The sequence below is a fragment of the Coenobita brevimanus genome, chromosome 42 (genome assembly GCF_032717465.1).
Source record: "Coenobita brevimanus isolate Jiangsu-jjx chromosome 42, ASM3271746v2, whole genome shotgun sequence".
NCBI lineage: Eukaryota > Metazoa > Arthropoda > Malacostraca > Decapoda > Coenobitidae > Coenobita > Coenobita brevimanus.
In genome coordinates this window covers 890,113-904,477 of record NC_136995.1, presented here as the reverse complement: position 1 = coordinate 904,477, position 14,365 = coordinate 890,113, and the positions used below count along the sequence as shown (strand labels likewise).

The 14,365-nt window shown below is 40.9% G+C and overlaps 1 protein-coding gene across 1 annotated transcript in view; it reads left to right on the top strand.

Annotated features, from left to right (window-relative positions):
• Window positions 1-360: 360 nt before the first annotated feature.
• Window positions 361-14,365, top strand: part of spel1 (DNA mismatch repair protein spel1) — a 30,414-nt gene continuing 16,409 nt past the window's right edge. The window contains exons 1-8 of the mRNA XM_080270690.1: window positions 361-397; window positions 483-532; window positions 2,932-3,055; window positions 3,919-4,061; window positions 7,039-7,149; window positions 9,172-9,339; window positions 12,137-12,322; window positions 13,866-14,112. Of these exons, the coding sequence (XP_080126816.1) occupies window positions 361-397; window positions 483-532; window positions 2,932-3,055; window positions 3,919-4,061; window positions 7,039-7,149; window positions 9,172-9,339; window positions 12,137-12,322; window positions 13,866-14,112 (1,066 nt within the window). The remainder of the gene's footprint in view (window positions 398-482; window positions 533-2,931; window positions 3,056-3,918; window positions 4,062-7,038; window positions 7,150-9,171; window positions 9,340-12,136; window positions 12,323-13,865; window positions 14,113-14,365) is intronic.

Sequence of the window (14,365 nt, the reverse complement as noted above, 5' to 3'; positions counted from 1 at the left end):
TTGTGACGTCGGATGTGGCTCAAAGGGTTTAAGGGTTTATTCCGAAGGTTGGTGGAATTTATTTTTGTTTTACGTTATTCATGTATTTTGATTGTTAACAATAATATGCTTTAGGAGCATACAAGAAGATAGGTGTAATACGAAAACAGTCGCTGAGGAGCGGTACGAAGCGTAGGATTGTACGAAACCGCCTGTGCTATAGAAACTCTTACCTGACAAATTGAAGACCATTTTTAATTATTAAAATTTCAGCATATGCAGTTTTAATTGCAAAAGCAACTATTTATTAATATTTAAATCCACGCATTAACACCGACGAAGTATGTGCGCGGGAAAACTTGGATCATGTAAACAAACATCATGGCCACCGTTCAGCCGAAGGAGCAGCTTTCCCTTGGTAATATGCCTCGTTTTCCGTCAACTTGGGATTTGATATGACATTTCGTATACCAGGAAATCTTACATATTTCATACTGTTCCAGACGGCGTGAGTGAACAGGGCTTCCTCGCTTTCTACCGCAATCTACCAGAGGTGAGTTGATCATGGATGCTGCGGCGGTAACCGATATTACATGTACCATTGTAATTTAATCTGCAAGGAATGTATAAATTAACAGGGCACAAAATATGCAGGATTATTATATGGTCGTGGGCGGCTGACATGAAAATATTAGTGGCACCGTTTCTGTGTGGGTGTTTTTGGTGTGAATTTATCCATTAAACTTCTTTATTAAGTCTTTTTAAGGAATGTTGGAGTTGCTGGGCTAGGTAACTCAGTCCAGACACTAAGGACTAAGTCATTTTTAAATGGCATTGTTACATCGTAGGTGCTGCCGTACGTGTAAGTTATTGTACACGTTGCCCCAACTGGGTTTCATTGCTTGAGTTCTTTTCTCTGCATTCAGGCCAGCCCATAATATATATGGTTAAACTGCAGGAGAGCTGTCATGCATTGAATATACAGTGGTATTTTTTATAATTGATAGAATTAAAAACTTGCATTAAGATGCTGCATCCATTATACAACCTCATCAGTTTTACCTGCAAATTGTGGTAACATAAGTGGCCACTTACCACGTTGGACTTCCAGTGTGATTCGGCTCCACAGTCAGTCTGTCACTAATTGTTTAGCTGTCCTAACCTAACCTGATATGAAACCAAACCAAACCCAGGGCAGCACAAGCTAACCTAACCAAACCAAATTTGATTCAGAGTAAGCCAACTACTGTAATCAAAATGACTTGAGGAGGAATGAGTTTCGGGTCTGAATCAACCCATTGCCTTTTGTAGGATGCTGCCGCCAGTAACAAGCCAAACTTGGTGCTCTTTCTTTGATAATGTTATATGTGCAAAACGTGTGTGTCGATGAATTATACAATTATGAAAGATAACACATGTCATAAAATTTTCATCTTTTTGTTAATGGGAGCTCTGCTGCTGTTTGTCCATACATTTTTGGAGTAAATGTTCAATGTTATTTAAACAACAAAGAACTTACAAGTTCATTTCTTATACTTCCAGCTTGTTTTCTATATTTTTCGTACTATGGTGGTAACTGGTTGCTTGCTTCTTGGAGATATAATTTTGCTAATGTTTTCATGTTTCTTGTTCGTATTTCAGTGTGTTTGTAATCCTTAAAGGAGACACAGGGTTACCTCTTAAAAACTAATAGTTTTTACTTAACTTGGACATGATTCACTGGCACTGTAAAGGTGTGTAGAGGTACATGTTTGTGTGTCAAGAAGATCCATCAGTAAACAAGGAAAATATGATTACATGAGGAATAAGTTAGGTTAGCTTAGGGTAAGTTTGGTTAGGTTTGCATAAAATATAATATATTAGGTTAATTGATGAAAATTCAGGGTAGGTTTGGATAAATAGGCAGTGGTAAGGGTGGTTTCATTCTAAGATGGCATCCACTAGTCTTCACGCACCATAAAATGGCATTCTTATGTGAACAAACACAGCTTTTAAAAATGCTTTTCACCACTTTTATATATATATATATATATATATATATATATATATATATAAAACATTGAAACTTGAAAATGCAATAAGAAAATATCGTACTTAAAGAATCCCATGACCTAAGGAAAGTGGAGGGGAAGAAAACTGCAAAATAAAGTTGTCCTGTTTCCTTAAGGATGATCGGAGTGTTTTTTTGGTGCAAATTTATCCATCATCAAGTCCTTTATTAAATATCTCATTAGGAGTGTAGGTGTCCTGGACTAGGCAGCTTAGTTCGGACATTTAAGACATGTAATAAGTCACTGTTGAGTGGCATTGCCTGTTATGTTGTAGCTGTTGCCATACATGTTAATTTATTGAACGAATTGCCACAACTGAGTCATCAGAAGTGTTCTTTCCTGTACGTATGTGATAAATTTTTCAGACAGTATGTTCATTCATTTCACCATTTGGTAAAAGTGTGAATTCTTTTAAGTAGCAGGAAGACAATACCAATTCATTCCATATTCTTGCTTTTTTTTCCATTGTTACTGCAATTTATTTCTTAGGAGGAGCAAGGAAGGAAGGAAGATTACACAGAAACATCTGATAGCTTTAATTTTTCATGTAAAATTCCTGTACACCAGGACACCATTTACTATGCTGGGTGGTATCAATGTAACCAAATTATGGCAGCTGGTGGTTTAGTGGGTAATTAAGGTGTTCCAATCAGATTCAGGCAGCGCAGGTTTATAGCCAAGGAGTTGTTGGGGTTTATTGCTCATGTAATGCCACCCGGGTTGAGTGAGGCTGGTCACTATCATCGTAAATGTCAGGACCAACGTGCCCAACCCTGGGCTGCTACGCTTGTCTTGGGGCAAGACTGCGTTAGATGATGAGTAAATAAAATCTACTTAATGAAAGAGCTTTGATCATAAGTTTTTTGTTAGTGACTCCTTCCTTTGACGTATCTGTTGTCAGAAACCCAACACAACGGTGCGAGTGTTTGACCGTGGCGAATACTACACTGTCCATGGCCAGGATGCTGTACTTGCCGCCAAAGACTTGTTCCGCACTAATTCTGTCATTAAGCACTTGGGTTCAGGTGAGTGAAGTTATTATTTCATGTATTAATTTATCTTTATTATTATTATTGTTATTATTATTAATCCAAGGCGTGATTGGGGTTTATTGCTCATGTAATGCCACTCAGGGATGAATGAGGCTGGTCACTCTCATCTTAAATGTCAGGACCAACTTGCCTAGCCCCAGGCTTCTATGCTCCTTATGGGGCATCATAGGATTGGATGATGAATGAATGAATGTACCATTTGATTAATGTAGTGAAGTTATAACACAGTACAGTACCGCAGTGGTAGTCAAAACAGTTTAAAAACCGTTCATGTGATCTGGACTAATGTCTGATATATCGGAAAAAGTTCGGATTAGCAGGGTGAAGTCTGGATGTCACTTTTATCGGAATTTTGCATTTTTCGGAATGGTTTGGGCCCCAATTAGTCCTTTATAGTGATGTCTTACTGTATTTATTTTTTTATTTATCATCATCATCCAGACCTCCTTTTCCATCCTATGCCAGGGTGAGGAGTAGCAATGTCTTTTGTTAACATTGTCATATTTTACATCAGTAATATACAAAAGGATATTGTGGTGTGATGTGTAGAGCAAATTGTTACAGGAGAGGTGTTACAGAATCTCTATTGCCACCTAGGATACGTCCCTGTGTATCTGGAAGTTCAGCTTAACTGGTCCTGAAGAGGGATGCCTTCAGTGGTGGCATTGATTTAACTTGGCAGCGTCACTACTCAGTAATGTAAATGTCCCCCAACTCCTTCCTTGACCCCCAAAAGGGCTGCATGAGAAGAGCAAATTCAGCCTGCAGTCCATTGAGTTTACTTTTTAATGTAACCTTGGGCTGCAGTTACTACTACTCTTTCCACCTTCTTCCAGGCTCCAACAAGCTTGAATCAGTGGTGCTCAGTCGGCTCAACTTTGAGTCGATTGTACGTGACCTGTTGCTGGTGAAGCATTACCGTGTGGAACTGTACAAGCTAAAGACAGGCAGCAAGAATGACTGGGAAGTGGAATATAAGGTATATTACCACAGTTCTGTTTAATATGTGATCCAGAGTGAATATTTTCATAGTCCATACTATTCACATTTACTTAGAAGGTTTGTGTCAGTTTGAACTTTAAAAATTATGAAAAGCTAAAGTTGTTACTGGTGGGGGTACTCACCATCCACTCACCCAGTGTAGTGCTGCCCTATGGTCTCTACACTGCGTGACAAGCCAAATGGTTTGTTGTAACCCAGGAAACCATTTGCTACCCAAGTGGTAACCATATAACCAGATTATGGTGCCTGGTGATTTAGTGGGTAATTAAGGCATACCAGTTAGATTGAGGCTGTGTTGGTTTATATCCAAAGGGGGGGTTGGGTTTATTGCTCACATAATGCCACTCAGGGATGAGTAAGGCTGGTCACTCTCTTAAACATCAGGACCAACTTGCCTAGTGCTGAGCTGCTATACTTCTCATGGGCAACACACGATTAGGTGGTGAATGAAAGAATAAATCTGGCTTGTGCAGTTGTCTGTGTTGGTTGGAGTCAGAGTCGGTAAAATTCTCATGGCTCTGACCCTGAACTTTTTGGTTCTGAAATGGTATGAATCCTGTTTTTTCAATACTTTATTCAGTTTATTTTACAACCATGTATAACTGTATATTTGCTATTATGCAAGCACTCTAAGTAGGAATTAAGAATAAAGATTTAAGAATTGCTTCTATCAAAATTCATTAATAATATTCATTTACCTGCATCATGTCCACATGCTGTATTATTAGTACAGTACATAACGTTTTTTTGACTAGCGATTTCAAGTCTAGCAATAGGATAGAAACAGTCTTCATCTTTATAACTAGCGAAAAAAGACTCGAAACTAGTGACTCCGTGGCAATCGTCGTCTAGCGAGTGAGCTGCGAGGGACATTTTGACTTGTTTTCCTAGTGAGCGAGTCTCATCTAGTGAGTGAGCCGCACCTACCAAGTGAAAACGTACAGTGTTGAAGACAAGAAGAAAATCATTAACCCTTACACCGCGGGCATGTTTCCCAATGTTTTGCGTCTCCAGCGGGGTTATTCGGGCTCCGACAGACTCTCAAAAAATATTTGCCAAAAATCAGTTATTAGTCCTAGAATATTAAAATTACATACTGGTATGCATATGGCACATACCTTCAACTTTCTCCTGGGATGTTTGTTGAGCCTTCGTCGATTACCGTGGGACTTGTGGAGACCTCTGAAGTTGGTTAACAAAGTCTCCACTTTACACTTCCCAACAACCCGTAATATGATTACCACAGCCTGATGTTATCACTAGAAACACTATTCTATGAATCTCAAATAGTTCAGAATCCATACTCCAAATAAAAACCACTGTGAAAGCAATGAAAATTATGAGTGCGTATGACCTTCCCACTTGCACTAGTTCGCTGTTGGTATTCTGTCACTTATTATTCATAAAAACACTCACAGTTTATATTTCTATTACTATATAACACTTATATATATCGACAGTCTTTATCCATAAGTTTCCTTCAGTAATAGTAGTTTATTGTCACTAGGCATTCAATTTCTTTCGGTAAAATACGTAGCATTCACTTTCTCGTCCTGTATACTAGCATTGAGAGTGAATGTCACTTTCACCTTCACTCTCATAACTCATAGTATTCATACATGCTAGAGTGAAACTTTCACTTTCATTACTCCTAGTATATATACTCGTATTCTTATAATACTACTCATTTACTTTTCTATTTACATTCTCTATTTTATTTACATTATTTACATTTCTATTTTATTTACATTGTGTTATGCACTGTCACTTGAAATAACTTATAAAACTATTTTCCACTGTTCAGTTATATTTACATTCATTGCTTTACTTGCTGTTTACACATTATTTACACATTACAGTATTTACAATTCCACTTGCACTGTTTTACTCAACAGAAAGATCGTAGTCACTCTTTCAATTATCAGCCCTTTACCTCTTTCCACACGAGGTTTAGTAGGGGGTAAAGGTCACAGGGCCCTTTGCATGGGACTAAAAAGTGGCTAAAGTTAGCAGGAGCAAACAGACGTACCCTCACCTTGGAAGATAACAGTGAACTGATAGGGGTGGGCTGGGGTGGCCTACCTAGGGAAATGCGTTACTGCCAACGTCAGCCTCTTGACAGCTGCTAATATATAGCAGTGAAATGATTGGCAGGAAATCTAGACAATACATTATAAATTAGGTAGTTCCAGGTGAATGTAAATATCACTTAGGCTTCTTCCTTCCCTCCTTATGTATATTTTTAGTACGAGAATAGATTATATGGCATATTTCAAGGGGAAATAAACAGCGAAAATTAGCGAACGAGCGCACGTGAGGTGTTGTCAGGTGATAATTAGCCAATTCCAGGTGTATGGCTTACCTTATTTCTTTTTGGTATATATTATTTGGTATAAGAATAGGGCATGAGCTTATTTCAATGGATGAAATCAGTGGAAAATTCCAGGGAAGATTTACTTAGCGTAGCACGGCTGGCAGGCGACAGGAGAGGGTAATGGAGGGAAGGTAGGGAGGGGAGTCAAGAACGGGGAGAAATGGCTAAATTGTCAGCAATGGATGGGAATACAGATGAAATTAGGAGTGCTGACTAGTGTTGGACATTGGCAGTACTGATAGATGATACAAGCCACCACTTGAAAGCCCGGGAGAATTCAAAATAACACAGAATCACAAAAGTGACGCCCCGCGGTATGATCCCTTGCTCCCAAGCATCACGAAAGTGACGCCCTTGTGACACCCCGCGGTTAAGGGGTTAAGCTTAGGTCAAACTTGAGTAGTGAGAAGCAGGCATCATATATCCCCTTCAGTACAGTTAAGTAATGTCTTTGTTCCTTCTGCTGTTTTTTTTTTTTTTTTTTTTACCCCACTTTGAGTAGGAAAAAAAGTGGTTGAGGTGATGGTGGTGGTGGTGGAACATGTCATAGTAAGTTAACATGGCATTGTTTTTGTTTCAGGCATCCCCTGGCAACCTTTCCCAGTTTGAGGAGGTTCTGTTCGGCAATGCAGATCAGACAGTGACAACAGGCGTCATTGCCATCAAGCTTGGCTCCGACAGTGGCCAGCGGGTGAGATAAGATAGATGTACATTACAGCTATGTATTATGCCATCTTTTATTTAGCTTGGCCAGGGTTTGTGCTCTTTTGCAAATGATTTCATACAGCTCAGTGTCTGTACTCTTTCCCTGTTTAATTTGCCCAGACTTTCATCCTATTGCACCTTTCACTCTATTCCCTTTTGACCTTAAGTTGGCCCAGATTTTCATCCATTTTTGGTTCCTTTCACATTGCTTAGTGACGAGAGAGAGAGAGATAAATAAAGCTCCATAACCTTCCCATAGCACTACATGTGTAGCATCATGAGCTAGTGTTACTCTTGTGTTACAGTTCAGCATTCAAGGTGGAGAGGTGGCAGTGTTAGGCCAAGTTAGAGTAAACAGAGTATAGGTGGCATAGATGTAACACCTTTAGTAATTTGCAAGTTGCCTTCTGACATCCTCTTGTGTGTTGTTTATATTTCTTTAATATTGACATAAACATGAGAGGGTGGAGGATGACAGTTGGGTGCAGAAGGTGAGAAGTGTGAACAATGAGGGTTGGGTTGGGAGAGGCAGACTGAAAATGGCCTGGGATAAGGTCATAGTGTGTGAGATCAGAGATAAGAGACTCAATAGGGAGGCTGCGAGAGATTGAGCAGTGAGGAGATCCAGCCACCATTTGTGACCAAGGCCAATGTATACAAGCATGATGGAGCATTTGTAAATGATATGATGCGAATGTACAGAAGATTTTGCTGTGCAGAAAGTGATGCAAAATCAGAGAATATGATCATTAAGCTACCTAGTCATCCATTGTTTTAGCTGTTTGTAGGCATTCCAGTGTTTAATGGTAATTGGTAAAATCTCATGGCTTGAATATAGTGATTCTGTAAAACCAGTGATACAGAATGTAGGTGTGGGGTATTTTGACATTGGATGTGTGTGTTGCATTTGAGTAGAGTGAATAAGCAACGTTGGGTCTGGTTAGTACTTGGATGGGTGACCGCCTGGGAACACCAGATGCTGTTGGCATCCCTACGTGTCAAGTGGGGTTGGTGGAGGATTAGTGCCCCTCCCTGTAAAACAATTAACTCTAAGCCCTTGACCACCCCGTTTGGGATACATGGCGTCTGGCAATGGATGGATGGATGGAATAAGTATGGTGTATGCAGTATAGTGAAGGTGTTGTGTGTGAATATGTGTAGTTTATTATAGTTGCTGTGCACGACTCTGAGATTGTCATTATTGTGCCCTGACGACCTACCTGTTAACAGTGCTTCCGATTTCATGTATAACATGATACACCTGTGATTTGTTTATAATGTGTTCATGTATAATGTATTCGTGTATAATAATATGATTCATGTATAATATGAAATGATATCTGATGTGCTTTTGACAGATAGGTAGCCAGGGTACGTTAATGACAACCTCAACGTCCGGTGCCACGACTATAATACTGTATAGTGACTGAGTATATAGTGATCTGAACCAGTGATACTACAGTGTTTGATTCTTGCTCCTCCCTGGAAGTGGTGGGGATGCACCATGTTGATGGGGAGGGGATGGATGTGTATGAAGGAGGTTAGTGAGTGTGTTATGTGTGAGGGAGCATAGTCATCTTGCTATGGCAGTGAGATTACTGTATATTTTTCCTATTGTAGGTTTGGTGCTGTGAGTATAATGAATATTATGAGTGAGCATAGTAACAGTATAGTGATCCATGTAAATTAGCAATACTACAGTGTCTCCTTCATGTCCTACAGGTGGTAGGTGTTGGATATTTTGACGTTTGGGGGAGATGTGGGCTGTGTGTTGATTGTAAGTGTAGTGAGGGAGGATGTGTTGAGAGTGCTGGTGTATTAAATGAATATAGTGATCCTCCAAAGGCATTGATACTACAGTGCCTTCTGCGTGTGTTGTTTCAGGTGGTGGTTGAAATGATGACATTGGTGGGGGGTGTTGCACATGACCAAGTACAGTATAGTTAATGAGTGTAGTGGTTGTCTTAATGCATTGATACCACTGTGTCTTCTGCATGTGCACCTGCAGATGGTTGGTGTTGGATATGTTGACGCTGGTGGTCGAGTGCTGCGTGTGAGCGAGTTCCAAGATGGCGGAAGCTTCAGCAACCTGGCGGCCCTCCTGGTGCAGTTGGGGCCACGAGAATGTTTGCTGCCCACTGGTGATCTCGGCCCAGATGGTGCCAAGCTCAAGCAGGTGTGTGGATAGCATTCAGGACACTCATCACTTAACTCCATTCACTATCTCATAAAGTTTCTACTCTGTGTTGCTTATCTTTAAGTTACCCTTGAATTGATAACATGGCAACTGCTATGATTCAGGTGAATCAGATAGTCTAATATTGGGTTGAATAGATATTTGAGTTGGCCGGACAGGGAGAGAGTTAATGGTAGTAGTTGTTAGTACAGAAATAACCCGATTATCCAGGTTATATGGTGTGAAGGGATGCCCAAATACTGTAGTCCGAAATCACGATAAATCCGGCAGAAACAAAACACAAGCATTGTTAGACTGATTTATTTTCTGGTAATTTTACACTTAAGCAGCAGAGAGACCTTACCAATTCAATCCATAATCCTCCAGCTTGTTTCTGTATATAATAATATAAATAATAATTTTGTTTTACGCCAGGTATCCCTGAAGGGCTAAGGCGTTGCCCCTGGGTTGAGGACTTTTGGATTGGAGCGTGTAGCATTTTATGACCGGATGCCCTTCCTGATGTCTACCAATGACCCTTGGGTGGATTCGATCCTCCGACCCTTCGGTCAGAGCGGAGCGCTCTAACCCACTATTTTCAGTTTGGTAAATTACTTTTTCTTGCTGTGAAATTTCCTCCCTGTTATTATCGTCATGTTCCTTAAGCCGTACCTACGATTGTTTTCACACAATGGAGGAAACTCAGCGTACTTAAAGGTGAACTTGTTTCAGTTCCCTAACTGGAGGTTAGGTTAGGTTAAATTAGTAGGTACAGTTATAAGCTAGGTTAGGTCAGATTTAGTTAAAAACTTGGGTTAGGACAGTCCCTTCTGCCGATACACTGACTAATTAAACGAGTTATCACAGCAGAACAACTAAAAACAACGGGGAAGCAGATTCAGCAAGAAATGTTTATTTACTAACCTGGAAATACAGTAATCAGAAAAATATAACACTGTCAGGAAGAACTGATTTGGTAAGGTGCATTTACTGCTTATAGTAAAGTGTATGTGTATCCCCCTCAGTGGCCATGGGTTCAGAAATTTGCATGCTCCCACGACCAGCTTCAGGACCATTTTTCAAAGTTCTGAAATTTAGTTCGTTTTCTTACGGATGTGAAAAGACTCATCTGACTCACCTGGCTTCCCCCCCTCCCCCCCAAAGCCATCTTGTGGTTTGCTATGATTCGTGAAAGAATAAATTTAAGGCGCACGTTACACCAACATGTAAATGTCAGTGAATACATCTGGGATGTGGTGATTGCCTGACTGCTTGGGATTGTAGAGTAGGGTCATGTAAACATACCAGTGACCTTCGTTCCCTTCCCATAATTGTTTGCAGTTTTTTATAGCTTGCTGTAACTCAACGTCACTGACACCGTTACAGTAGAGCATTGTTCCAGGCTGGCAGCTACGAAGGGGTTAATGGAATACATTATTGTTAATGTCAGTACTCTCTCTCTCACACACACACATACGAACGAACAGAAGAATGAGCAGTAAATGTACACTTAAGGAGCAGAAATATATGTATGCTCAGTCAGTCTGAAATGTGTTGGGAAGCGCGATATTGAACAAAGAATGTGGAACTGAATGCTAACGTACAAGAACATGTGGGATGAAAGATTTTTTTTTTTTTTTTTATTACCAAACATTTGTGTTCCATTTCTTCCCCTAAAATTGTGAAACCCATAAATAGTCATCTAATCATACAGCTTAAAGACCTTACCAATTCTCTTCATATTCCTCTAGTTTTCTTTCTGTATTTTTCTGACTATTTTGAGGGTGGTAAATTACTTTTTCTTGCTGAAAGACTTCCTCCCTTATTATCGTCTTGTTCTTTAAGCCGTACCAACGATTGTTTCTGGCGTCATGGAAGAAACTTACTGAGCGTAATCAAAGGTGGATTTCGTGTCCCAGTTTCCCAACTGGAGCGCAGGTTGGGTTAGGTTTAATTATTAGGTAGTTAAGCTAGGTTAGGTTATCAGTCGCCTCACCAAACTCCACCCCACCACCCTTGTGCTCGAGTTGTGAGGAGGAGGTGTGGGTGGGGGGTAGGCTTAGGCTCGTTTACCATTGGCTCACTTGCTAGCAACCGGATGCTCGCTGTTTAACTGGAGCTATCGTTCGGATAATTTTATGTATTACCGTACCACTGAATCATTTGGTCACAGTCCAGATATGGAAATACCAAAACCTGGATAATCGAGCTTTTGCTGTACAAATATTACTAGCTGGCTTTACTATCCAGATGATCTTGCAGCTGCTCAGTCATTTAGACAGCTCTGCATATCCTTTGAGGTAGTGTATGATTACAGTGAATTAATTGCAGGCATGCATGACACGTGATGATATAAATAAATCAAATTTATTTCTGTCCTTCCTCAAAAGGTGTTCCATAGAAGCCCTTTACTGGTGACTAAGGGAAAATGCACTAATGATGGTGGTGGCGATGAATGAAATTTCTTTGTGTCCCAACAGGCATTATCTTGAAGCCCTCTGGTTGAACTGGTGGTGGTGGTCTGGTTAGTACTTGGATGGGTGACCGCCTGGGAACACCAGATGCTGTTGGCATCCCTACGTCAAGTGGGGTTGGTGGAGGATTAGTGCCCCTCCCTGTAAAACAATTAACTCTAAGCCCTTGGCCACCCCGTCTGGGATACATGGCGTCTGGCAATGAATGAATGAATGAATTTTTTGTGCCCCAACAGGTGTTTTCCAGAAGCCCTCTCTTGGTGTCTATGAGAAAACATACTGGTGGTGGTGGTGAACTAAATACATTTCTCGTGCCCCAACAGGTGTTGTCCAGAAGCCCTCTGCTGGTGACTGAGAGAAAACGTACAGAATTTTCCAATAAAGATGCTGGGCAGGACCTTGGGCGACTAGTGCGTGTGAAGAGTGGGGCTGGTGGCATCATGGCACGCCCAGAGCTAGACAAAACCCATGCTATATCTGCCCTTGCTGCTGTTATTAAATATCTGGAAGTGAGTGGATGACCAGTGGTTTAGTGAGCTGATGCTCTCTAACAGGTGTGACCCATAAAGAGTTTAAATAAAAGCATTTCTTCATCATCATCCAGACCTCCTTTCCCACCTTAGGGCAGGGTGAGGAGTAGCAACGTCCAGACAGCCCAAGTTTGCCCACTCCAATGGGCCACACTTCCATTCACTCATCATTCAAGCCCTCGGAATCCTGGCTCCATCTGATATGCCAAAAACATTCACTTCATTCTGTAGCTTCACAAAAATGTATCTGATAGAGTCAGTCTGGACGCTGTCACGTTAAAAGGGGCACCAAGTCCCTGATCATGGACTTCTCACAACATTCATCCAGCCAGCTCGATCTCGTTAGTCCCCTAGCCTCACCGACTTCCATACCTCTCTACCTCACACACACTTCTACCATATCCCTCCACCTTCTTCTTGGCCTACCTCGCCTCCTTCCTCCTTGAGATTTGCTCAGATATACCTTTTTCTCCACTCTATTGTTATCCATTCTCTCCACATGACCATACCATCTCAGAACGCTTTCTTTGATTCTGGTGTCCACAGACTTCCTCACTCCGCATCTTTCACGAATCACATTTATTATTACAGTATATTTTTATGCAGAAAAGAAAGAATACATGACTCTTGATGGTGCCTAGCAGCTTACCATCAACACCGTACATGCGTAAAACCTTTCACAGTCTCCTCTGTCTGCTTTGTTGTATGCTTTTTCCAGATCCATAAATGCCATAAACATCTTATAGTCCTTCTCACACACCTCGACTATCTGTCTTACTGCAAATATTTAATTCATACATCCTCTGCCACTCCTAAAGCCACCCTGTTCGTCACTCACTAGGACTTCTGATCTCTCTTTTACTTTCTCTATAATAATTCTTCCTTACCTTCTCTACTACACTAAATAGACGTATATATGCCATGATAATTCTTACATTCACTTCTCTCACCTTTATTTTTGTACAGTGTACAAATACTGGCACAGTTTCACTCATCCATGCTTTCTTACAAATCTCCATCAAGCACTTCATTCTGCTTTCTCCATTACACTTAATCATCTCTGCATACACCTCATCAGCCCCAGCTGCTTTGCCTTTTTTCAGTCACTTCACAGCGTTCTTCACCTGTGCAAGTGTCACATTTCCTGACACTGCATTCCTTCTCTGTGCAACTCCCAAACCAATCACATTAATAGTATATAAATCTTTAAGTGCTGGGTGGTGATGAGTCCTATTGTGAGAAGTACAGTATAATGGGATGGTGGTGGTTGTGGTGGTGGTGGAAATGTGTGATTTGATGTTTACCTCCCTTAGCTCTTGGATGATGAGTACAGTACAGTAATACGTTGTGTGCTGTATTATCTTCCACAGTTGTTGGTTGACAGGTCCAACTTTGGGTAGTGCAGTGTGATGATGATGATGATGATAAGTACTTTGATATATCTTACGATCCAGCCTGATATAATCTTAGGATTGGGATGATGATGTTGATAATTACTTGTGTCTGATATTATCTCCCGTAGCTATTGGGTGACGAATCCAACTTTGGGCAATATAGCCTCTCGTCGTATGACCTGAGCCAGTTTGTGCGGCTGGATGCATCAGCAGCGCGTGCCCTACACCTGGAACCCCAGGGGTCTGACAATACCATCAACACCACTGCCCGCTCCCACACCATACTGGGACTGTTGGACAAATGTCGCACACCACTAGGGCACCGGACAATCTTACAGTGGCTGCGACAACCCCTGGTGGATATCAACAAAATAAGTAAGTTGGAGGTATTTGAGAGGAACATGGAACTGTGTGGAAAGAGGCAGACAGATAAATTAGGAAGTAAAGGAGTGCTGTGGTGTTGGTGTTGATGTGGATATACTGTATTGAAAAGTGAGAGAGTGTGGCAGACAAATTAGAAAGTTAAGGAGTGTTGTGGTGTTGATGTGGATGTCCAGGAAAGTGTCTGGAGAAGTACCCTGAGATGTTGAGAGAATGGAAAATGCAAGATTGACTGGGAGAGTGATGT